The sequence below is a fragment of the Equus quagga genome, chromosome 11 (genome assembly GCF_021613505.1).
Source record: "Equus quagga isolate Etosha38 chromosome 11, UCLA_HA_Equagga_1.0, whole genome shotgun sequence".
NCBI lineage: Eukaryota > Metazoa > Chordata > Mammalia > Perissodactyla > Equidae > Equus > Equus quagga.
In genome coordinates this window covers 92,587,212-92,612,052 of record NC_060277.1, presented here as the reverse complement: position 1 = coordinate 92,612,052, position 24,841 = coordinate 92,587,212, and the positions used below count along the sequence as shown (strand labels likewise).

Sequence of the window (24,841 nt, the reverse complement as noted above, 5' to 3'; positions counted from 1 at the left end):
GTTGGGAAAGTTTTAGCCAACCTGAGTTAATGAAAAGTCTGAATAATAGAACTCTGAAAGAAATGCAGCTTTTTAACTTTCAAGAGTATGCAGTAATCCCACTTACCAATGTTGCTAAATGTAGGTTTTAGGACCGGATATAAATTACTGTTAAAAGCAAATGGTACGATTAAAATGGTGGAAGTGGTATAAAACAATTACATAACTATGCTTAAGAGTCCCTTTGCAGTCTCTTCATACACTATTTAGCCTCGCTTTGAGTAGTATGAAGGAAAAAGTTAAGCACAATTTATGTCCAAATTACACATTTTAAGTATAAGGTTCCAAATTAATGAGGTTCTAAAGTACCTTTGATCATAGTCTTGCAGTTACGTATTTACGCTACTTCTCAACCACTTTTCATTTCCAAACACCAACTGGAAATGCTTCTCTTTTCCCTTTCATGGTTAATCCCAGGGTATAATTCTGCAATGGCAGGGAGATCAGTCTGTGTTTGGGTTGCCCAGGGGCCACAAAGCTCTGAGTGACACTAGGGGAGATACTTAAAAACACTGGTTTGAGAAATAGAGGAGTATTTCAAGAGCCAGCTGGAGAAGAAAATGAAACCAAACTGAAATGATGCAACGTCGAGCACCAGCAGTCTGCCCCGTGCTTCAGCAGAGTCGGCTCTAACTTTCTAACCGAACACTCACTCAGCCCAGCCCGGTCTCTGGACAGTTTGAGTCCAGGGTAATAATGACTGTGGAGGGAGAGAGGGAGATGGGAAAGGGAGAGGAGTAAGAAGCACTAGGCTGGTTTTCATTTCGTGTGCACTCTCTCCTGTCCTGGTGTCCTTCCATTTCATAACAGAGGATGTCTTGAGGGAGAGTCATGCACCAATTTTAGCCAAGAGAACCTGAGCCCAGGGGAGCCTCCTGGGAGACCCCCTGCCTGCCCTGCCCAGTCCTGCCAGCAGCTAACTCCTCTTAGGTTCTCATCGGCAACATGGCTTGAGAATTTGAAGAATCTTAAAGATCATTTAGTCCAGCTTCCCACCCCATCTAGACATCCCATCTCTGACAGAGACACACATCCTGCCTCTGGCTAAACGATTCCAGAGAAGGGAGGACATTACCTCAAAAGGCAACTGACTCCATCTTTTGAAGGTTCTCACTTCTGTTGCACTGAAATCTGCCTTCTTGAAATTTCCACCCTAAAGCCTTGGTTCTACCCTTTGAACCCACATGTGGAATAAATACCCTGGTGACTATCGCTGCTCTGGCATCCTGGTCACAACCATTGCTGCTCATCTCTGAACAAGCTCCAGGTGAAAATCCCCCTTTCACAATGTCCCTCAGAGCTGAACCTGGCACTCCCGGCGTCGCCCAAGTGTGCAGAATATGATAGGGCTGTTCTTTTTCTTTTTCCTTAAAATTCAATTTATTTAAACTAAAAACCCAAAAACTACAAAAAGAGTGAACTGTTTTGGGTTTTTTGGTTTTTTTTTTTTACTTTAAATAAATTGAATTTTTAAAAAGGGACTGTTCTTTTTCTCCTCCTGTGACTGGACTTTTGGAAATGCAGTCCAAGATTGCAGTAGCCTTTTTGGCAACCACATCTAGATTCTTTTGCCTCCCATTTAGCTTTGAGTCCAAACCACTGGGGCGTTTTTGCATGAGAACCACTGTGAAGCCCTGTCTTCCTGTCCTCTATGCATGTGATTTTTCTTAACCCAAGTGCAGTATTACTCAATTTAAAGTTTAAACCACCATTTATTGATTACCCACTATGTGCTCGATGCTTTTTCATATCAATTCCTGATGCCTCTCAGAATCCCATGAGGATGACACTACCTCTGTTCTACAGATGGTGCAGTGAGGCTGAGAGGAAGGCCCCAGCGCCCCCACTGATTCCCGAGTCCTCATTAGGTCTGGAGCCTCGTGCTTTCAGGCACTGCACATGGCAGTTTTTTAAGCTCCCTCTGAGCCCTAATACAGACACTCATGTTTACAATCCTTGGTTTTGTGACATCTGCAAATTTAACTTGCCCTCTAGGTCTTTGCAGTTTCCCAAACTTGAGTGGTGGACAGATTACTCTGAAGTTGCGTTTTCCAGCCTCTAGGGCACAAAACCAATTTAGTGAATCAAAACCGCATTTAAAAAAATGAAATAGAGTAGAAAAATATCAAGTGCATCACGTGTAGCAAGGGCACATTTCGTTTCAGGAAAGTTCTTGCATGAGCACAGGCAGGGAAGCGTGTGTGGGCGCGCGTGTGCGCACTGGGTCTTGATGTAAATTGTTTTTATAACTGTGGTTCATGGTCTGAATAGTTTGAACACCACTGCTCTGGAGGGAAAATGTTTTTGAGTCAACTTAGATTTTCATTATAACACTACAACTTTACTTAATTATGTACGCACATAAATCTGTTTATCAACTCATTAATCTAGGGCCTATAAACGTAAATAACTACAAAAAAGCCAGTAAAATTCAAATCAACAACAACATTCTGGGAGGACAACGTTTGATTGAACCCGAATCGCTGCTGTCAGTGAAAGCACAGCATAGACTTGACATCCTGGGCTCCTTGAGTTCTGCACGCCCACCGTGCAGTGTCTAGTGCCAAGCGACACAGTCCTCCCACACTTCTGAAGAGCCGGCATCTCTCACTTTGCACAAATGTATCATGAATTAAATATGCAGAATTAATTAGCCCACACAGTTAGAGTGGTGCCACTTGGCACCAGTACAGTCATAAACACACACACAGGCCCAGAAACGTGCAATCTTAGTTAAGCAGCAGTCACCTGGTGATCTATAATATATGTTCGTTTTAAAAAAATGATCATCACAATGAAAATACGAGAATAAAAATTCTGGTAGAGGGCTGGCCCCGTGGCGTAGCGGTTAAGTGCTCACGCTCTGCCTTGGCGGCCCAGGGTTCGCCGGTTCGGATCCCAGGTGCAGACATGGCACCACTTGGCAAGCCATGCTGTAGTAGGCATCCCACATATAAAGTGGAGGAAGATGGGCATGGATGTTAGCTCAGGGCCAGTCTTCCTCAGCAAAAAGAGGAGGGTTGGCAGCAGATGTTAGCTCAGGGCTGATCTTCCTCAAAAAAACAAAAAAAAATTCTGGTAGAGAAAGCATGAGCCTCCAAGAAGCCTGCAGACCTGGTCCTGGAACCCAGCCTAGTTTGAGACACCTGGGTTGACCTTGCACCAGCCACCTCCTCAGGATGGCGTGTATCTCACCATTGACCGGGAGGCCTGGTCAGCTTAGCCCCAAACAACACTGTCATCCTGCCTGCAGTTTTTTCCCTCTTTGTTCATAAGAATATGAAAATTTCAGTCAGACTCCTTGTCAGAATAAAATGCACAGTATATACCATTCTCCTGATGTCTCTACCCAAAACCCCATAAAAAAGAAACAGATGTGCTCAGCATGCCTTGTTTTTTTGCAACCCCATGCTTATCCCTTGTGATCACTGCCTCCTCAGCTCGGCATCGTAGTATAGTACTCTTTCCTCATTTGTTCTACAGTTTTGCCAGAGCTCAGTGTCTAATGTTTCAGGATCTACCTATAGGATTTTGCCCAGAGCTGCCCTTTGGCTCCCTATGGTTGGCTAGTGTGCCTGCAGAGTCCCTGCCTCCCTTCTCTGGAGTGCAGCTGCTGTGGCCCTAAGGCTTGGAAACCACTTAAGGCATCCGTGTGCCTTGCCAGCCCATCACCTGTCCTGGGCTTCAGTTCCCCCTCACCTTTTCCCATTTAAGAATCATTCATTCTCCCAAAGAGAAGGGCCACAGGCCAGCCAAAATGTGAATGGTTCGAGTGGTCCCTCTTTCTCCTGACCTCTCTTCTCTTCTCGCCAGATGCCCAACAGGGGCTCAGTGCTGGAGCCAGTCTGCCTTTCCACATCTCTGAAGTAATGTCCTTCCTGTCTCTGTACTTCCTGAAATCTGCGTTGCAAAGGTCTAGGATACAAGTCTGCCTCTGTTCTTTCCCTTCGTGATTCTCATGATTTCAGTTTTACTATGGTGTACTTCTCTTAGGTCAGACTTAAGTTCAGAGTAGAGATTCCCTTCATCACTTCCTCACCATTCTGTACTTTTAAAATGCAACAGAGTATGTGTGGGGAAACTGAGAAAGTACAGAAAAACAAGAAGTATTCTTTAAGTGAAGCAAAATTCTACCATAGGGATAATGGCTTTTAACATGTTAGCATTTTTAAAGACTTTTTCCTGGTATATTCATATATAGAAATATATACACATTTAAACAAAAATAGAATTTAGTATATTCTCATTCTTCTCATTATACTCATTAGCTCTCTTGGTCTGGGTGATACCTATGGGGCTATACCTGCTGTCCTACGTGAAAGTGTGAATGCGCTTACAGCAGTTACCCCTGTGCTACAGATGGACACCTGGACCACTGTGCCTCTGTGGGGAAGGCTGAGCACAGGGCACCCAAGACTTTCCCACGGAGCGGGTGTGTCCTCCTTGTCAGCGATCCTGGCCAGTGATGCTTCTCTCCCAGGCTGGCTGGACATCTGGACAGTGGGGAGCCTCAGTCAGAGCTGGAGGATTAGCTGGGGGGGGGGGGTCCCCCACCCACCATATATGGGTCCTGATCTAGCTTGGGAGAGTCAGCCGCGCCCAGCAGAGAGGCTCCATTAGGTGGCACAGCTTAGTTCCTGAAGCCGGTCTTGCTATAGTCTCGGTATCTTCGTGTTATCCCAGACTTTATGATGGCTGGAGAGGACAGTCTGGTGGAGGCAGGACCAGCTGTCCTCACAGCCTCAGATGGCTGGGTCTGAGGAGAGAAGGTCATCTACCAAAAAAAAAGATGCAGGTTGCTAACCTTGAGTGGGGACGTGTGGGGAAGGTCGTTAACCTCTCCTGGAGAAGGAGCAGGAAAGAGAGGCAGGAAGACAGTCTGAGGCCAGGGGGCTGAGATTCTTATTGGGCGTCTTGTGCATCATTCCATCTCTCTTCTTCCAGCAGATCCACAGACCAGCATGGCTGCCACTGCCGCTGTCAGTCCCAGTGACTACCTGCAGCCCGCCGCCTCCACCACCCAGGCGAGTGGGCAGTGGGCTTTGAGGGTTGGGGGCTGCCTCAGCCTGGAAGGATGCACTGAAGCCAACATTAAACCCCTACTGAAAACTCTATCCGGGCTCACTGTAAATACGTTAGGATAAGAGACCGGGGAAGGTTCAGTTGCCCACTTTTTCTGAACTAAGAAACCATGGCCACTTACCTAAGGTGCCACAGTTGGGTCAGGGGGAAAAGCAGAATTAAACTCAAGGTCCCTTCCATAATCTCCACTGACCATACAAGGAAAATAGAGGCTGTGTCCCCACCCTCCAGAGGCTCTTTCCTTGTAGCCTCGAAAGAGCAGCCCTCCCCAGTCAGTAAAGTCATGTCCCAAACGCTAGAAAAAACTTAGAAAAGGGTTTGTTCCTCCTGATGCCCCTCCCTTTCTCTTTCTCCTCAGTCCTCCCTCAGTTAAGGAGTCAGGGATCCCTTAATCCCTGTGGTGAGCTAATGGAACTCCATTGAGGAGCTGAGGGTGATTCCATGTCCCCATGAGAAAAAAGGCCAGTGGGGAATAAGTGGTCAACTGACGCCGTTAGTTCACCCGGTCACGGGTTGCTTCTGGAAAGTTCCTTTCTGAGAAAGACATTTCCCCTCTTTCGCTTGCTTACTCAATGGAGAAACCAGCAGAGAAGGGGAGACAGAAGCCCCTGCAGGGGGAGGATGCTGATGCCCTGCCCACCCCAGAGGTGCGGAAGAGGCTGCCAAGAGAGGATCGCAAAGGGTGGCCGGGCAGCAGGCCCTCGCGTCTCACTCCTTTTCTCTACTTGCTTTTTTGCAGGATTCCCAGCCATCTCCCTTAGCCCTGCTTGCTGCAACATGTAGCAAAATTGGCCCTCCAGCTGTTGAAGCTGCTGTGACACCTCCTGCTCCCCCGCAGCCCACACCGCGGAAACTCGTCCCTATCAAACCTGCCCCTCTCCCTCTCAGTCCCGGCAAGAATAGCTTTGGAATCTTGTCCTCCAAAGGAAACATACTTCAGATTCAGGGGTCACAACTGAGTGCGTCCTATCCTGGGGGGCAGCTGGTGTTCGCTATCCAGAATCCCACCATGATCAACAAAGGGACCCGATCAAATGCCAACATCCAGTACCAGGCGGTCCCTCAGATTCAGGCGAGCAGTTCCCAGACCATCCAAGTACAGCCTAATCTCACCAACCAGATCCAGATCATCCCTGGCACCAACCAAGCCATCATCACCCCCTCACCATCCAGTCACAAGCCCGTCCCCATCAAGCCAGCCCCTGTCCAGAAGTCGAGTACCACCACCACTCCTGTGCAGAGCGGGGCCAATGTGGTGAAGCTGACAGGTGGGGGTGGCAATGTGACACTCACTCTGCCTGTCAACAACCTCATGAACACCAGCGACACCGGGGCCCCCACTCAGCTCCTCACGGAGAGCCCTCCTACCCCACTGTCTAAGACTAACAAGAAAGCCAGGAAGAAGAGTCTTCCCGCCTGCCAGCCCCCCGTGGCTGTGGCTGAGCAGGTGGAGACCGTGCTGATTGAGACCACCGCAGACAACATCATCCAGGCAGGAAACAACCTGCTCATCGTTCAGAGCCCAGGAGGGGGCCAGCCAGCTGTGGTCCAGCAGGTGCAGGTGGTGCCCCCCAAGGCTGAGCAGCAGCAGGTGGTGCAGATCCCCCAGCAGGCCCTGCGGGTGGTGCAGGCGGCATCTGCCACCCTCCCCACCGTCCCCCAGAAGCCCTCCCAGAACTTTCAGATCCAGGCAGCTGAGCCGACACCTACTCAGGTACCACGCACACCCTGTGCGCCTGCCTCCCTCTCCTTAGCACTGAACAGCTAATGCTCCCTTACCCCTCGCGAGCTTGCTTTCGAAGATGATGCTGATGCATCTTCCGATTTGATCTGAGTGTTGGGAGTCAGGATTGTTGGGGGTGGGCAGTGAGTGGCTATTTCTGCCTGACAAATGGAGTCTCTTCAGTTCACAGGGTCACGTACAGCTTGTCTCTAGAAATCAGATGAAACAGACCTGTGTACCTATGTTTTGGTCCACTTTTTCTTTATGCAAGTCTTTTGCGGGGATGAGTAGGGGGCAGATATATATGTTTTAATAATAAAGTTTATCTTTTATTATAGAATTACTCAGAACGGTAGCAAGAATGAAAAAATTCCAGTCAGAACCATAGAATTTGATGTAAAGTAAGAACACTAATGAGCAAAATGCTGATCATTGTTAATGACAAGAAAAAAGCAGGAAGCAGCAGCCTAGCTTGATAGCAGGAACGTTTAGGCTGGGTTCATCTGGGGTGCTAACTTCAACGAGAACGTTCTTATTTTGGGCATTTATTGAGGTGTTCTCGTACTCTGGAATCTGGCTCTGTGAGCAGGTTGTATTCTTCGTTTATGCCTACGAAAGGCCAGAGATTATGCCCATCTTACAGATGGAGAGCCTGGAACTCAGAGAAGTTATAAAGTATCCAAATCTCGTAGAGCATAGATGACAAGAGCCAGGATTCAACTCAAATTTCAAACCCCACACTCTTTTCCATTTTCTGCCTTGACTCCGTGTCTTACGCGTGGCAGGGGCTACAATTAAAATTGGGGACAAGGATCTCTTTTAAAAAAACAGTTCCTGCCATTGAGGAATTTATAATCTGGTTGTCTGTAGAGAGGGAACCCAGGCATCACAGTGAGTGACAGTAGGAAGCTGGGCCATCTCCTGAGTGGAGAAGTGCCCTTGAGGTTGAGCTGTGGACGTGGAAGTCATGCAGGAGGAAATCTGAGGCCTGCCTTCGAATGCCCCCTCCCTTCTGGCATATTATGCATTGCCAAGTGATTTTCTATAAATTGTTTAATTTAGTTATTACGCTATCTGTGAGGTTCCATTATCAGACGTACCTCAAAGGTGAAGGTACTGGCTCAGGCGCACTTGTCCTCACAGTGCTGCTCCTCCCTTCCCTGAGGCTCTGTATCTTGAGGTTGACGGAGGCAGGGCTTAAACCCAGGTCTTCCTAAGGAAATAATCATACACACGCAGACAGATTTAGCTATAGGATTATCTTTTAAGGATGACATAGTATTCTGCTATCCTGAGGTGCTGTCTGTTATACAGCTAATACCCTGTTAACTGTGTATCTAGGCTGTTTCCAACCTTAGAGCTAAATGAATTCCTAAAAGTGGGTCAAAGGATATGTACATTTTTTTTAAAATGTGTTATATTCTGTATCAGAGATTGTCAATCCATAGCCCTCAGGTCAGATCTGGCCCACTCATCTGTTTTCATAAAAAAAGTTTAATTGGAACACAGACATACCCATCTGTGCTGCCTTTGCTCTACAAGGCAGAGACTTCATGGCCCACAAAGCCTAAAATATTTACTCTCTGCCCTTTACAGAAAGTTTGCTGACTCCTGCTCTATATTATGAACAAAAAATGTTCTAGTAACAGAAACTTCCGATACACAGAAAATAGCAATGATTCGCAAAAGGGGCACATACCAAAAAACTGAAAATGAAATTTCTGTATTTATTAAAGAGATGACATGAGATTTCTTTGCTTTTAATTGAGAAACACAGTCCTATTAAATAATCGGGGAATTGAAAATAATTCCAATCAGAATCCCAGCAGGATTTTTCTTTTTTACAAAGAATTTTTTTCCCCAGAATCATTTAAGCATAAGTTGTCACCATGATCTCAGCACTTCCAAGGGCCTCATGCAAAGTATGAAATTCTTACCCACGAGGACATTCTACACAAGAATCCAACCACCAAACCTGGGAAATCAGCAGTGAAACACACTAACGTCTAATGCAGAGACCCCGTTCAAGTCCCACCACTTGCCCCAGTAATTCCTTTGTGGCAAAAGGATCTCATCCAGCATCACGTTGCACCAGACACGTTCATTGAGTTGTCACGCCTCCTTCGTCTCCTTTGATCTGGAACAGCTCCTCAAGCTTTACTTGACTTTCATGACCTTGACACTTGAAGGCTACAGGCCAGTTATTTTGTAGAATGTTCCTCAATTTAGGTTTGTGTGATGTTTCCTCGTGACTAGATGCAGGTTGTGCGGGGTTTTCTTTTGAAGAAATATCACAGAAGTGATGCTGTTTTCACTGCATCCTAAAAGGGGGTGCATGATTTCATTTTGTCCCATTGCTGGTGGTGATTAGAGTGAGATTGGGCAGATTTCTGCACGTTAAAGTTACTTTTTTCCTCTTTGTAATGAATTAGTATTTTGTAGGGAGATACTTCGAGACTATGTAAATACCCCATTCCTCATCAAACTTTTGCCCACTTGTTTTAGTATCTTTTACTATGATATTTTTTAAACTGACTTTTTATACTTACAGAAAGGTTGCAAAGGTGGTACAGAGAATTTCCATGTACCTCTCACCTGGTGTCCCCGATAGTTAAACACCTTACATTACCAGGTACAGCTGTCAAAGCTAAGACCTGACATTGGTTCATTACTGTTAACTAAACTCCAGACCTGATTTGGATGTCACCAGTTTTTCCATCAATGTCCCCTTTCTGTTCCAGGACCCAGTCCAGTACCATGTCGCACTTAGTGGGCATGTCTCCCCAGACCCCTCTGATCTGATCGTTGCTCAGTCTTTGTTTTTATGATCTTGACAGTCTTGAGGGGCGTTGGTCAGGTATCCTGTAGGACGTCCCCAAATCTGGGGTTATGGGTTTTTGGAAAAACAACCATGGAGGCGAAATGCCCCCTCATCTCATCACATGAGGGGGACGTCCTGATGTCACCTTTATCACTTCGTCAAGGTGGTGTTTGCCAGGTTTCTTCATTGTAAGCTGCTGCTTTTCTCTTCCTCTGCTCTGTTTTTCGGAAGTGAGTCGCTTAGTCTCCCACCTTCAGGGATGGGAGTGGAGGTGAGAATTAAGCTGTACATCCTGGAAGGGAAAGTATCTGCATAATATTGCTTGGAATTCTTCTCTGAGGAAGATTTGTCTCTTCTCCATTTATGTCTTTATTCATTCATTTATTTATATCAGCAGGGACTCAGGAGTGTTTATTGTATTCTTTGGCTTATAATTCAACACGATGTTATGTACTGTGTTATTCACATTGTTCCCGCTTCGGCCACTTGGAGCTCTTTCAAGTTGGCTCCTGTGTCCCTATGACACACTCTCTTTTTTATCAGCTTTATCGAGATATTCACATACCCTTTTAAAGGGTTCAACTCAGTGGTTTTTAGTATATTCAGAGTTGTGCAGCCATCACCACTGTCTCATTTTAGAACATCTTCATCACCCCAAAAAGAAACCCTGTGCCCTTTAGCAGTCACGCCCCATTTCCCATCCCCCACCCCCCGGAAACCACTAATCCATTTTCTATCTCTATGGATTTGCCTACACATTTCATATAAATGGAATCATACAATAGGTGATCTCTTGCAACTGGCTTCCTTTCCTGAGTATAATATTTCCCAGGTTCATCCACGTCGCAGCATGTGTCAGTCCTTCAGGGCTTGTATTTTCCCACCCCGGCCCGGGGGTCACCCATTTCTCTAGGAGTCTTGGTTCCTCTCATTGGAGGATATGATAGCAGTTTTTTTTTTTTGTTTGTTTGTTTTTGTTTTGTTTTTTCCTAAAGATTGGCACCTGGGCTAACAACTGTTGCCAATCTTTTTTTTTTCCCCCCTGCTTTATCTCCCCAAACCCCCCCTGTACACAGTTGTATATCTTAGTTGCAGGTCCTTCTAGTTGTGGGATGTGGGACGCCGCCTCAACGTGGCCTGACGAGCGGTGCCATGTCCGCGCCCAGGATCCGAACCCTGGGCCGCCGCAGCGGAGCGTGCGAACTTAACCACTCGGCCACGGAGCCGGCCCCTGTTTGTTTGTTTTTTAAAGATTTTATTTTTTTCCTTTTTCTCCCCAAAGCCCCCCGGTACATAGTTGTATATTCTTCGTTGTGGGTCCTTCTAGTTGTGGCATGTGGGACGCTGCCTCAGTGTGGTTTTGATGAGCAGTGCCATGTCCGCGCCCAGGATTCGAACCAACGAAACACTGGGCCGCCTGCAGTGGAGTGGGTGAACTTAACCACTCGGCCACGGGGCCAGTCCCTGAGAGCAGTTTTTTAATTCTATCATTCTCTTCTCCTCTATTTGTTTATTTATGTCAGTATGGACTCAGATTCCTATTTTATTCAGTGGGTTATAATCCATTAATATTATTATTTTGATGTTCAAGTTGTCCCATATTTGGCCAATGGGAGCCCTTCAAGCTGGCTCTTGTGTCCTTTTCATATGTCCCCACCATTCTTTGAGCACTTCCTTACTTTCTGATACAGCAGGTGTTCCAAGCTCCTGTACTTTCCCTGCCCCCAGTCCTGGAATCAGCTATTCCTCCAAGGAGCTCTGGGTCCTTTGAGTAGAACCTGGGACTTGGCAGCTCAGGCCTGGGTGCTAGGTGAGCTCCTGGATACGTAACACATAGCTATAAACATGCACACACATATATACACATATACATAAAAATACATGCACGTTTTTGTCCATATTTCTCTATCTGTGTATCTATCTTTATTGAACCCCAGGAGCTTTCACCAATGCCTCTTATTCCCATCCGACACCACAAGGTTCATTCTAGTTGTCTCCCTTTCCATATTTGTAACTCCCTTCTCTGACAGTAAGAAAGCTCGCTCTCATTCTCATTCTGTCTCCTGTCTGGATCAGTCCCCGGTACGGAGCAAGCCTCCCATGGCCATCTCAGCTCGCCCATGACACCTCCACCTGCCGGGGCTCTGATGTGCCTGCCGGGCTGCTCCTGCCACTCCCCACAAATGCCCTTCTCATCCCACTCAGGCTCTAACAAGCATATTTTTAAGGCTTTCGATACACCCAGATTTCCCTCCAGCCAGCCTAGACCACTTCCCACTCCCGCTCCTAACGTGAGAGTGAGCGCCTGTTCCCCGCTGTCTCACCAACAGTGAGCATTAGATTTTATTTCCCATCCTTGCCAATCTGAATTGGACAAGAACTGCTTCTCACTAATTGTGCCTCCTCAGAGCGGTTTTCATTTGTTTGATAGTCACTCACAGGGCATCTTTCGTGAGGTCATCTTTTAGTTGCCTTTGAATTCTCCAGTTCTGAGATTTGGCAATTATATCTTTCCATGCTAAGTATATTAAATGTTTCGTTTCAAATCAACAGTCAGCATTTGCCATCATCCGTTTGTTGAACGTCAGCCGTGTATGAATGTCAGTTTGGGCCAGTTGGAGAAGACTTGGGTGGACAAAGAGGGGCTCCCAGTTCTCGCTTGGACGGGGAGCTGATGCTGCATGGAAAGGTGCCAGGAGCCCAGTCTCTCCTGGGGCCCTGACTCTTTCTCTCTGGCCCTTCCCAGGTCTACATCCGTACGCCTTCTGGTGAGGTACAGACAGTCCTTGTGCAGGACAGCCCTCCAGCAACAGCTGCGGCCGCCTCCACCACCACTTGTAGCAGCCCTGCATCCCGTGCGCCCCATCTGAGCGGGACCAGCAAAAAGCACTCGGCTGCAATTCTCCGGAAAGAGCGTCCCCTGCCAAAGATTGCCCCCGCCGGGAGCGTCATCAGCCTGAACGCAGCCCAGCTGGCGGCGGCGGCCCAGGCCATGCAGACCATCAACATCAACGGTGTCCAGGTCCAGGGTGTGCCCGTTACCATCACCAACACTGGCGGTGAGGACAGGCCCCTGACTGGGACATGGGCTGCGTGCCTGTGTGCCCCGCAGATGGGAGCTGGGGGCCAGCCTGGGGTTCCCAGTAACAACAGTGAGGATACTGCCCTACGTGTGCCTCGTCGCTTCAAGCTTAAAAGCACGTCCATTTGGTCCTTACAGTAGCCCTGTGAGATAGTTTAGACACGTGTTGGTCCCACCTGTTAGCTGAAGAACTTGAATAGGATGGAGTAAGTAAGATGTACTCAGGAAAACTCCAACTAACATACAAACACATGTTAGCTTGGTCCAGACCAAAGGCAGAGGTTCAAGGGAGGTTCCCAGTAAAGGAACTTGAAGGAAGGCTTCTAGAAGGAGAAAGCCTTGAGTTAAGATGGGGAGGAAAGGAAGGAGCCTTTGGCAGTGGGAATGGCTTGTGCTGCTCTCCAGCAGTGATATTTGGCAATATTTGGTGTGAAAGCAGCCTTGTGAATAATCAAAGGAAAATTGTAGGGGCTGGCCTGGTGGTGTAGTGGTTAAGTTCATGCAGTCTGCTTCTGCAGCCCAGGGTTCGCAGGTTCAGATCCTGGGCGTGGACCTAGCACCGCTGGTCCAGCCACACTGTGGTGGCGTCCTACATAAAGTGGAGGAAGATTGGCACAGATGTTAGCTCAGGGCCGTCTTCCTCATACACACACACACAAGTTATAAAAAAAGAAAAGAAAATTGTAGCTACCTAGGAAAAATAGTTCCTTGCATTCTTTAGCTGGGTGAAGGGCACTTTTCAAGGTAGTGGGAGCTTTTGAAAACTCCTCCCTTTGTTGTTAAATGAATTTATGGTACTTTGTGCATTCGGTTTACCGGTGTAGGAGGAATCCACTGAGGGACACCAGTGTGATGTCAGTGCCACTCCTGCTTTCAGTGGCTTCATTTGAGTCCTAGAGGGCTGGATTGTTTCCAAAGCCCATGGAACTGCTTTCTCATTCTTATTAACACAAACCCCTGGAGACTTTCCTGAGAGCAGGGATGGTCCCTCACAAGGGCCTAAAGCTGGAGGAGGCTCTGGAAGAAACACTCCAAGACCAGACCATCCCCAGCTGAAGTCACGTGGGCAGCGTCTGAAAGGGAATTCAGCCTGTGCGGTATAGTGGTTCAGGGCGTTGACTCTGAAGTCGTCTGCCTGGGTTCAGATCCAGGTTCTACCACTTATTAGCTCTGTGACCTTGATATGTTATTGAGCCTCAGTTTCTTCAACTAAAGGGGTATAATAGTACCTATTTCATAGGATTATGAAGGTTGAATGAGTGAGTACATTTACAGTCTCTAAAATGGTATCTGGCATGTGATAGGCTCTTGAAAGTCTTGGCTGCTATGACTATCATCCTTACCACGTGCAGAAGGGAAGAAAAGTGTCAGGCTCCCTCCTCTGCCCTTTCAGGCTTCCTCACCCTGAGCCGAGCCCTCCTCCTCCCCACAGGGCAGCAGCAGCTGACGGTGCAGAATGTTTCTGGGAACAACCTGACCATCAGCGGGCTGAGCCCCACCCAGATCCAGCTGCAGATGGAGCAGGCCCTGGCGGGAGAGGCCCAGCCCGGGGAGAAGCGGCGCCGCATGGCCTGCACGTGTCCCAACTGCAAGGATGGGGACAAGAGGTAATTTGAGGAGAGAGGCCAGACCCCAAGCATGGGGTCTCCTGTTCCCCAAGCTCCTCCCTGGGACATAGACTGAGAGGGGACAAGGTGGTGCCTCCATGCCACCTGGCCTCCTCACCTTTCCCGTGCTCTCTGACCTGACCCCACATGCGTTCTCCATGCTGTCCTGCCCCCATCTTCTACCTCCTCCCTCGCTCCTCTTCCATTCCTTCCACCCCACCCTCCACCCAATGCCCAGGTCTGGAGAGCAAGGCAAGAAGAAGCACGTGTGCCACATCCCCGACTGCGGCAAGACTTTCCGTAAGACGTCCTTGCTGCGGGCCCACGTGCGCCTGCACACTGGCGAGCGGCCTTTTGTCTGCAACTGGTTCTTCTGTGGAAAGAGGTTCACACGGAGTGACGAGCTCCAGCGGCACGCCCGCACCCACACAGGTCTGCCCCCCTCCCCAGCGGCGCATCAACCCACAGGGCTGCCCCTCACCCCCGACCCCTGCCCTGGCACGCCCATACCCACACAGGGCTGCTCCTGGCCTCTCCCCTCTTCCCACTCCATTGCCCTCAGTGACATCAAGATTCCTGGCCCTGCCAAGGCACTGCCACACTGAGCAAGAGCCACAGACTGTCTTCTTGGGGGTCTAAGACTACCCAGGAAATTCTTTTGTGCCATTCCTTTTAGCAGTGTTGCCTGAAGTGATGTCACTTGCCTTCACAGCCTTGGTGACTTCTGCCGTAGCTGCACTTATTTAACAAGCACTGGCATAGTGTGCCAGGCACTGTAGTGTGCACTTTACAGTTAACTCATTCAGGCCTCACAGCATCTCTGTGGGGAGGGTACTTTGGTTACGCCCTTTTTTTTTCTGAGGAAGATTTGCCCTGAGCTAACATCTGTGCCAGTCTTCCTCTATTTTGTATGTGGGTCATCACCACAGCATGGCCACTGACAAGTGGTGTAGGTCCACACCAGGGAACTGAACCCGGGCCGCCGAAGCAGAGTGCACCAAACTTAACCACTAGGTCACAGGGCCAGCCCTGGTTATGCCCATTTTACTGAGGCATGGAGAGGTCGCCAGGGCTCACAGCTAAACCCAGGCCCTCTGGCTCCCAAGTCCATCCTCTTCACCACTAGTCCACACTGCTTTTCCCACCATTATTTACTGAATGAATGATTTTGCTTAAATCATGTCACTAGTTTTACTCATTTATGTCCAACCACTATTATTTTTACATGACAGGCTTGATGTCATAGTTATATGTTTTAATGCACTGGCAAATAAACACAAAACTATAAAAATGAAAAATATTCATCCCTCTACCACCTAAATTGTCTTGGGTCTCTCCAGTGGTCCACAGCACATGCTTTGAGAACTGTTGCTATAGTGAATGCCCCCAGTGTGCACAAGAGACCCCTGTCCTGGGACTGGGGATGGGGACACGTGACCCAAAGCTCAGGCTCCTGGCCAGTGTGGCGAGGCCGGTCATGCCCCTTGATGCTGAACAGTAAATACTCAGAACAGCAGCTGACCTCACCCATGTCGGGGTGGTTTGGGCCAAGTAAGCTCTCAGGCTGGCGGGTCAGGGAGGAACGGGGTTTTCCTGAGAGGGGAAGATGTTGAGGCAGGGTTAGAGTCAGAGGGACAGAGAGGCGAAGAAAGCAGGCGACAGCCTACGTGGGAAGAGTCCAGGTGCAGGGGCACAAATACAGTGTCTTGGGCAAGGGACAAGGAACAGGAACAAAGTAGACTGGGGGTGATGTCCAGTGGCGGGTAGGAGAAAGGAAAACTGACAAAGGGTTCAGAGCAGTAGGCCGTCAGGAGCAAAGGTGTCAGCAGGAGGCGGGCAGAGTATGATGACCAGGCGCCACCAGCTTTATAGGGTGCCCCCTCACCACGCATGTGCTCTTCCTCTTTCGGGGATGGGACAGGGTCTGCACATGGGCTCTGTAAGTGACGGGCATCTCCTCTTCCCAGGGGACAAACGCTTCGAGTGTGCCCAGTGTCAGAAGCGCTTCATGAGGAGCGACCACCTCACCAAGCATTACAAGACCCACCTGGTCACGAAGAACTTGTAAGGCCAGCTCAGGCAGGAGGCCCTGAAGATGCAGTCTGCTGTCTGTGTCCCACCTGGGCCCCCAGGAAAAAGGAGGCCCTGGCTGCCCTGGGCCCGCCCTCAGCCCCTCCCTCCTGTTCTGCGACTGTCCTCATAGGAAGGGGCTCTGCTGCCCCGTACTCACCTCCTTCTGAACCCTTTGGTGCCGCCCTGGCCCTTCCCTCTCACCACGAGCTCCCGGCCTGCCCAGACTGTGGACACTGGCCGTGCCCAATGAGACGTTCTAAACCAGGACGAGTGGGAACCCTTATTTCCAAAGGAAAAACATGAATTTCACTCCGTCGAGGAGCAAAGTGAGCCCCCCCAACACTGCCGGAGTTGCATCGTGCCATGCCCCTTTCCTGCACCTCCCTGGCCCCACCAGCCACCGCGGACGCCCCGGGGCCCTGCACCCAGGGCACCAGTGGCATCTGCCTCCACTCCACATGCCCCAGCCCCACCACACTCTCCTCCAGCACATTCCAACTTTCTATTTAAAAAGTAAAGCTACCCACAGACTCCCTGACTCCCCTCTTTTTCTATGGAGAACGTTGCCTTATACTCTACTTCAGATGATGAACACTGTGTATTGTGTGTGCTTTAAAGAAGTTTTATTTAACTGCTCCCCTCTTCCTGTCCTTGTCACTCACCTCCCCCATGCCTGCTTTCAGTTTAGGGTTTTGGGGGGCAATGATGAGCATATGAATCTTTTTCTCACTCTAGCAATTCTCTTTTCTAAATGACATAGCATTTCAGCTCGAATCTGGATTCAGATAAAAACACCTCCACATCCTGAACCCCTCCCCTCCCCCCTTCATCTCACCCGCCGACCGGCCCAAGCTCTACTGTGTACAGTGTATATTGTATAATAGACGATTGTGTCTACTACATGTTTAAAAACATATTGCTTGTTATTTTTGAGGCTTTTAAATTAAACAAAAATCCAACTTTATTTTTAGTTGTAACTGCTTGAGGTATGTTTTATGAATTAAGTGACAGATTTGTTATCCTTTATTAACGATGTACTTTGTTGGTCAGCACTGGGCTGACAAAAATTTTTTCTTGCTAATAAATTTAGTTGCCTGAGGCAAATTCTGCACCTTGGCAGCACGCCTCCTTTGTCTTTTCCCTCTGAGATTGGAGAGGGGACTCCAGGGGAGGGAGCCCTCGTCTCTCAGAGCCATCCACACTGCCCTCCTGACCTCAGCAAATCCAGGCCTCAGCCCAAAAGAAGCTACACCACATGGGCCCCATGGCATTGGCACGCGCACCCCAGCACCTGGGTGGGACCTCCAGGGGGGCGGGCCTGGCACGGGCATGCCTGCATTGTTCTTCTAGGAGCCACTTTTGCCCGGATCAAAGCACGTACACTCTGCCCACAGACTCAAGTCATAGCAGTACCTTCCTCACCAGCAAGCTACTTCTGCCGCTCAACTCTCCAACCTTGGAGGAAGGCTTTGGCCTCAGAGCCTGCGGGGAAGAAACCTGGGAGAGAGGGCCAAAGGGGCCTTGGCTAAGTCACTTGCAGAAGACTAAAGAGTCTGGAGAAAATGCAATTCCCTAAGGGCCCAGATCCCTTCCCAGGGCAGAGGGCCAGGCCAGGAGCACATCTCTACCCAAGAGAAGACCCCTGCCACAGATTCTGTTTCTTCTATCCCCTCACCCCAGCCCCCCAGGGAGGGCAGCAGGCTGATTTTGGTTTTAGCAAGTGCTGCAGATATGAAATTTTGGTGGGGATCGGGGCATGGGGGGCAGAGCTATTAGAAGCCCAGGGGTTGTGAGGTTATGCAGGTTGAGATTGGAGCGAGCTCAGAACAGAGGTTTAAACCTAGCAGGGGCCTGCAGAGCATCTGGGCCGAAGGGAGAGTAGGGTCGTGGTCAAGCCTATAGCAAGCGGGCTATGCTTTCCTTAGAAAGATGATGGCTTTTACTCACCCTCAGCAGGACACAGCCAGGGGTGTTGTTCTGAGCAGGAGTGGCAAGGCTCGTTTTGAGCTGTCCATTCCCTCACTGTTTCCTTTGTCACCATCTTTTCCTTAGAGCCAGTCCACCCTCACATCAGCTGAAGAAATAAAAAGGAGATGGGTCTCAGTTGGCTCACAGTTTCTCCGCCCCATCACTTCTTTGTTAATAGGCAAATAGGGAGACCCATCCTACCCATACTTAAGCCCTTTAGGCGACACCAGACCACCAGCTGAATCTACCGTCACAGAAGCCTCTTAACCAGCCCGTCAGCCCCACATCTCATCACTGCACTGGCAGGAAGAGGAAGACGGGAGAGGTATTTATCTCTTCCTCATGCGCAGGTTTTGCGACTGGAAAACTGCCTTGCTGAGTTCTGAATCGGGATCGGTGGGGTGAAGGGGAATATTAATAAATTGACCTCTTTCTGCACATGTTCTCTTGGCTTTGTGCTCAGGCACAGAGAAGCATCCTTTCCCGGGAGCTGATTGCAAGTCCTGCTTTATGTTTCACGTGCGGAAACCGACCTGGCTCCTCGGCATCCTTTGGAAATGGAGGTGCCAGCCCCCAGCAAGCAGAACTGCGTGCTGGCACTCAGGATTTCCCTTCTCCAGTGAGATGCAGGAGTTCAGAAATTATGCCTGACCATCTCTGTGTCCTACAGGACACCTGAGTTAGAAAGGGAGCAAGAGAATGCATTCTGCCTACCGAGGGCAATGCCCGAGGAAAGAATGGAGAGAGCTGGTGGCAAATTCGCCTTCATCTGGCTTTAATCCATCCTTTATTTACTTGAGAGTTGCAGGGGGCGGGAACTATTGACAGTGTGACACAGCCCAAGCTCACTCCAGACCAGAGGCCTCCCCAGGACATTTGATCAGCCCCGGTTGAAAATCTGGGGGCAGCCCACCTCCAGCAGCTCAAGAGTGGGGGCCACACAGCCTGAGTTCGCTCCTCTGCCCGCTTTCCTCCCCAGGATCATCAGCATCCCCCTCACCACCCCCTCCTGTCTGCTCAGTGATGCTCAATGCCACAGCTCACTGATCCCAGATGCTAGGATTACAAGCCCAAAAGAAAAGGGAGCCGGGGAAGGTTCCCCCTCCTGAAGGCAGATCCAGGCAAAGTCTTTTTTTTTTTTTTTTAAGATTGGCACCTGAGCTAACATCTGTTGCCAATCTTCTTCTTTATTTTTTCTTCTTCTCCCCAAAGCCCCCCAGTGCATAGTTGTGTATTCTATTTGTAGGTCCTTCTGGTTGTGCTATGTGGGACGCTGCCTCAGTATGGCCTAATGAATGAGTGGTGCTGGGTCCACGCCCAGGATCCAAACCAGCGAAACTGTGGGCCGCCAAAGAGAGTGTGTGAACTTAACCCCTTGGCCACAGGGGGGTCCCCCCCACCTTTTTTTTTTTTTTAACTAAACCAGCAAATAGAGCTCAGGCTTCCTTCAAACCACTCAGTCCACCTTTGCCATCACCTTTTTACTTATTTATTTATATTTGAGGAAGATCAGTGCTGAGCTAACATTTGCTGCCAATCCTCCTCTTTTTGCTGAGGAAGACTGGCCCTGAGCTAACATCTGTGCCCATCTTCCTCTACTTTCTATGTGGGATGCCTGCTACAGCATGGCTTGCCAAGCAGTGCCATGTCCGCACCTGGGATCCGACCCAGCGAACCCCGGGCCACTGAAGCAGAATGTGCAAACTTAACCACTGATCCACTGGGCCGGCCCCTTTAGCATCACCTTTTGAGGGCCCTTTGAGGCCCATACTTGAAGTTGATGATGAGAGCCACCTGCAGCATCTCAGGTCCCTGGACCCATCAGGGGCTCACGGCTGACAGAATGAGGCTGAGGTCTACACGGTGGTAGCTTCCAGGGAACCTAACCTGGGGTGAGACACTGCTTTGAGACAAAGACCTCATGTGACCTGACCAAGGTCTCTCAAGGCTGGGATGAAGCCACTAAAGGAACGGCAGTAATCTCGGGACAGGTGGCAGCTGGGTTTCCTAGTGAAGGGGTCCTCAGGGAGTAGAGAAGTGAGCCTGGGAAGACAGAATAAAGAACAGGGGTGTCGCTGAAAAGCAAGCACACTTGTGGTTGAAAAGAAAGAAACGAGGCTTCAAGAGGAGAGGCAAATACCTGCTCATCGGGATCATGGGCAAGAGGAAGGAGAAATGACCACTGGGCAGGCCAAAAGCAAGGCCCAACCAGGATTTCCCAAATGAAATGAAGAGGTCCCCAGGTCGGATCCTTTGGGGCTGCTGAGAACCAGCTAGCACCTCCTCCCTCCACGTGTGGCCCCCACTCCAACTACCAAGGCAGCCAGTGCCAGGCCTGAGACTGACGCCCTAATACCTCACTCAGCCTTGGAAAGCTGAACATCCCTCCAGCCAACAAAGCCAACCGGCCTCACGCCCACCAGGTGCAAAAAAAAAACCCCAAAGCCCACTCACCAGGCCTAGCTCCGGTACAGAGAAGTTTAGCCAAAGCGATTTATGCATAAACAGTACAGATTAGCATTTCCTGGCTGGGATTTTGAGAAGCCAGAGAAAGTAAGAGATATAGTCTCTCCCACGAAGGTCATTCTAATAGGGAGCATGTATGAAAACGATGGGACATATTCGAAAAGTGACGTGGGAGCAGATGCAGGGATCATGTCCAGGGTTAACCAAAAAACTGCAGGCAGGATATGCAGGTGAGGGTCAGCCTCCTCTGCGCCCCCTGATAATCACACTTAGGGCTCAGGCACCTGTGGGCAGAGCACCAAGCACCCATCCTTCTGTGCATCCTGAGGCTCCAAGCTGAGTTCACCCAAGGCTGGGCCCAAGAATTCCTGAGCTTAGGGGCCCCAGCACACACCCCTTCCAGCCTGCCATCAGCTTCCTGGAAAGCTGGGTGCTGTATTTCCCCAGCATCATTACCATGTCCCAGGCCCTCTTCCTTTCTCAGACATTCTCATTCTCCTCCATGGCTTCAGGTGCCACCATGGAGGATCATGACACCCAAACTGGTATCATTAGCTCAGACCTCTCCCCTAAGCTCCAGACTTGATTATTCAACCCAACCAAACGTGGGTGTCCCACAAACCCTCACACTTGACAGGTCTGATGGTGACTTCATCTTCCCCCCAAAGCTCCTCCTCCAGCACTCCCCACTTCAGCGAACAGCACCGTCCATGTCGCCTAAAGTCATCCAGGGGAGTGGATTCCCTCCTCTCCGCCCCACCCCCCAGACTCAGGCACCAGGCTCCCCACTCCCGCCTTCTGCTTCCACAACACTGCAGTGTCCTCCAGCCTCTCCCGACCACCGCCTTGCCCCCCGCCCATCATCCACTTGGTCACCAGAGCCAGGTCCCAAAATACAATCACTAAGATATAACTGAAACATAAAATTCAATCAAACAATTAGACTAAAAGGTGATTTAAGAACATAAACGCAGGGGCTGGCCCGGTGGTGCAGCGGTTAAGTTTGCACGGTGTGCTTCGGCAGGCCGGGGTTCGCCGGTTTGGATCCCGGGTGCGGACATGGCACCACTTGTCAAGCCATGCTTGAGGTAGGCGTCCCACATGTAAAGTGGAAGAAGATGGGCACGGATGTTAGCTGAGGGCCAGTCTTCCTCAGCAAAAAGGGGAGGATTGGCAGCAGATGTTAGCTCAGGGCTAATCTTCCTCAAAAAAAAAAAAAGAATATACATAAATGCAGGGGGCCGGCCCTGTGGCTGAGTGGTTAAGTTTGCATGCTCCGCTTCAGTGGCCCAGGATTTCACCAGTTCGAATCCTGGGTGCGGACACGGCATCACTCATCAAGCCATGCTGAGGCGGCCTCCCACATGCCACAACTAGAAGGACCCACAACTAAAATATACAACTATGAACGGGGGGATTTGCGGAGAAAAAGCAGAAGAAAAAAAAAGGAATATGGCAAACAGTTGGTAGCTCAGGTGCCAATCTTAAAAAAAAAAAAAAAGAACATAAGTGCAAAAGCATCTAAAGAAAACAGACAAGGCATAGTTTCCGAATCCACACACATCCCTTTGGTTGCCTATTGAAAAACCAGTGTGCCCCTCTGTATAATGAAATATTGCAATATATTTTCTATTCATTTAAGACTTTCTCAAGAAAAGATTAATAATTTTACAAAGTTGGAGGGCAGGGTGGCAAAGTGTTCAAGAAAAAGCAATAACAATAAAAAATTCATTTCTCCCCTGCAGACAGAACCCTTGCTGGGGTTGTGCACGGCCAGTGGGCATGTTCCCCTCTCTGGTTTGCACGGCAGGGCTGCTTTGTGATCCAGCCACTAAATCCCACTAGGCAGAAAAGCACAACACAAGCCTACTTATTATCTTCAAGACAAAGAGGAAAATATCAAAAGGCAACCAGTTGCAAACTTCCTCACTAATCACCAAGGATGGGAGAGGCTTTCGGAATCTAGCACTTTTTCTTCCCAGCTGGCCTCAAGAAAACAGGAATTAGACACTCTGGTTCCAGAACATCACAGGATAAAAAAACCAGAATTGTCATCTGAAAGCTTGGCCCTCGCCACCTGCCTGATCTTCAGCGGGCACACCAAGCCCCTACTTGTCCAGCCTGTTTTCTCACCATCTCACTCCAGCCATATCACACTTGCGTTGTTCCCTTCTCCTGGCATGCCCTTCCACGGATCATCTGACAAACACTCATTAAGACAAATCAAATGCCTGCCCCCTTTATAAAGCCTTTCCTGTTTGACCCCCGGAGATCACTTTCCCCTTACCTCAAAGAAACATCTGTTAAAGTACCTGTCACTCTTTAGCTTACAGATCTGCCTTTCCCTCTAGACTGCAAGCCCCTTGTGGGCAGGAACCATGTCATCTTCTTCATCTTAGTATGTTCAGACCCAACTCAGTGCCTGGTCCAAAAAAAGTCTTTAACAAATGTCTGCTGAATGAATAAATATCTACCCCACTATACAAAGCCCTTAGCTTTTAAGCAAACATTCAAATGATCCTAGTCTTGGTGCCCCAGAATCCCGGGTCCAGGGTAGCATAGCCCAGGAGTTCTAAGAGTGTGGCACCACGAGCTGAAGGACACTAACTACTGCTTACACAAGTTGAAGTGCAGGCGCTTGGGGGGAGGGGAGGACAGCAATGTTCACATGCGGAAAGTCAGTTTCAACAAGAAAGTCCAGTCAACTCTCTATCATGTTGATGGAGTAAAACGATGGCAACACAAAACATTCCAACCAGTGGAGGATCCACAGATCAACATCATCAAGCCTTAAGACATGTATTATGTCTTTGCAGCAAATTCGTCTTCCAGGTTCTATTTGGCTCAAGCTACGTGCATACAATAAAGGATGACAGAATCTAATACAGGGCTTTATGAAGCTTAGCCATAATGCAGACACCTGGGCAGGGCAAGAAGCTCCCCTTACCTGGCACAGTCCTGGGGTGCCAGCCTAGATGACTCTTGCAGCTCCCCTTCCTGATGTTGGTGGAAACCAGGACTACAGAGAGCCCTTGACCCAAGGCTGCCCCAGCCAGGTCACAGCTGGAACGGGCACTGGCAGGTTTCCCATTTCTCAGCCCTGCGTCCACAGCCTGGAAGTAGCTTGCACAGCTACCTGCTCCCCTGTGCCCTCGGCTATGGTTGGCATTGACCTAGGAACTAGACTTCAACTACCCAGGAACGACAAAATGTGGAAAAGGGGAAAGTCGGCAAAGATGGGGGAGGCCTGGGAGAGGTGGGACAGTGGCAGCCTTTCCATCTGCCAGAACATTGGCTAGTGCGAACTCCGCTGCACCATGAGCCGAGGGAGCAGCACGCTCCGGCTGGAGAGAGGGGGCGCAGAGCTGGAAGAGAATGGTGGCTCTGGTCTGGGATGGCTAGATCCCAAATTTCCCTCTTTCCCTTTCCCATTCTGCCGACTTCTTGCTCACCCCAGTCTCTTCCTGATCCCACTGCACCTCCCCGGACCCCCGAGTACCCCCAACACACCCACACTACACGGCACCTATCCCGCGTGGTCCACAAGTCACTTCACCTCTCCCACGCTCGAGCCCCAATTTCGTTCCACAACCAGATCGCCCCTTTGTCTCCCTGTCGCCTTGCCTCAGAGTCTGGCCCCTAATTCCATTTTCCATTTGTCCTTCCCCAGGCCACCAGCCTCCCCCCAGGGGGTACTTCCGTGCACTAGGCTTGCCTTCAGGCACCTACGAGGGGCCAGCCACTTAACACTGACCCCTCCCCGCAAGCCCCCAGCGGCTTATCCCCCGCCCCCGCCTGGGCTGCAGCAGTCCCTACATCTTTAACAAACCTCCACGTGCGTGTTAACGGCGGTGACAGCATTTCCTTGTCTCTCTGCTCCCGCCCCCGGAGGCGCCGCCCATTGGCCGCCGGGTTCCCCTGGTCTCGTTCTAATTGGCCTCGCTCCCGGAAAACTCCAACCAATGGCCTCTCCGCGCCTG

The 24,841-nt window shown here is 49.7% G+C and overlaps 1 protein-coding gene and 1 long non-coding RNA gene across 10 annotated transcripts in view; one reads left to right on the top strand and one right to left on the bottom strand.

Moving 5' to 3' along the window:
* The window catches only part of SP2 (Sp2 transcription factor), a 26,241-nt gene extending 8,705 nt beyond the window's left edge, over positions 1–17,536 (top strand). For 2 of the 6 annotated variants that reach the window (XM_046675049.1, XM_046675051.1), the window contains exons 2-7: positions 4,984–5,063; positions 5,861–6,835; positions 12,412–12,724; positions 14,180–14,354; positions 14,593–14,786; positions 16,322–17,536. In XM_046675049.1, the coding sequence (XP_046531005.1) occupies positions 4,984–5,063; positions 5,861–6,835; positions 12,412–12,724; positions 14,180–14,354; positions 14,593–14,786; positions 16,322–16,422 (1,838 nt within the window). In that variant the 3' untranslated portion in view covers positions 16,423–17,536. Of the gene's footprint in view, positions 1–3,115; positions 3,953–4,983; positions 5,064–5,860; positions 6,836–12,411; positions 12,725–14,179; positions 14,571–14,592; positions 14,787–16,321 lie in introns of those variants that run through there. The other 4 variants (XM_046675050.1, XM_046675054.1, XM_046675052.1 and 1 more) reach the window with 3 other exon arrangements.
* Positions 3,965–24,841, bottom strand: LOC124246654 (uncharacterized). 4 transcript variants are annotated; one of them, XR_006890547.1, is made up of 6 exons: positions 24,691–24,825; positions 18,375–18,501; positions 17,841–17,924; positions 7,945–8,057; positions 6,901–7,053; positions 3,965–4,813 (listed from the first exon to the last, which is right to left on the bottom strand). It is a non-coding gene; the product is annotated as an uncharacterized LOC124246654 (long non-coding RNA). The 4 variants fall into 4 exon arrangements; XR_006890545.1 differs by lacking the exon at positions 17,841–17,924 and having other exon boundaries at positions 24,691–24,841; XR_006890548.1 differs by lacking the exon at positions 17,841–17,924 and having other exon boundaries at positions 6,901–7,453.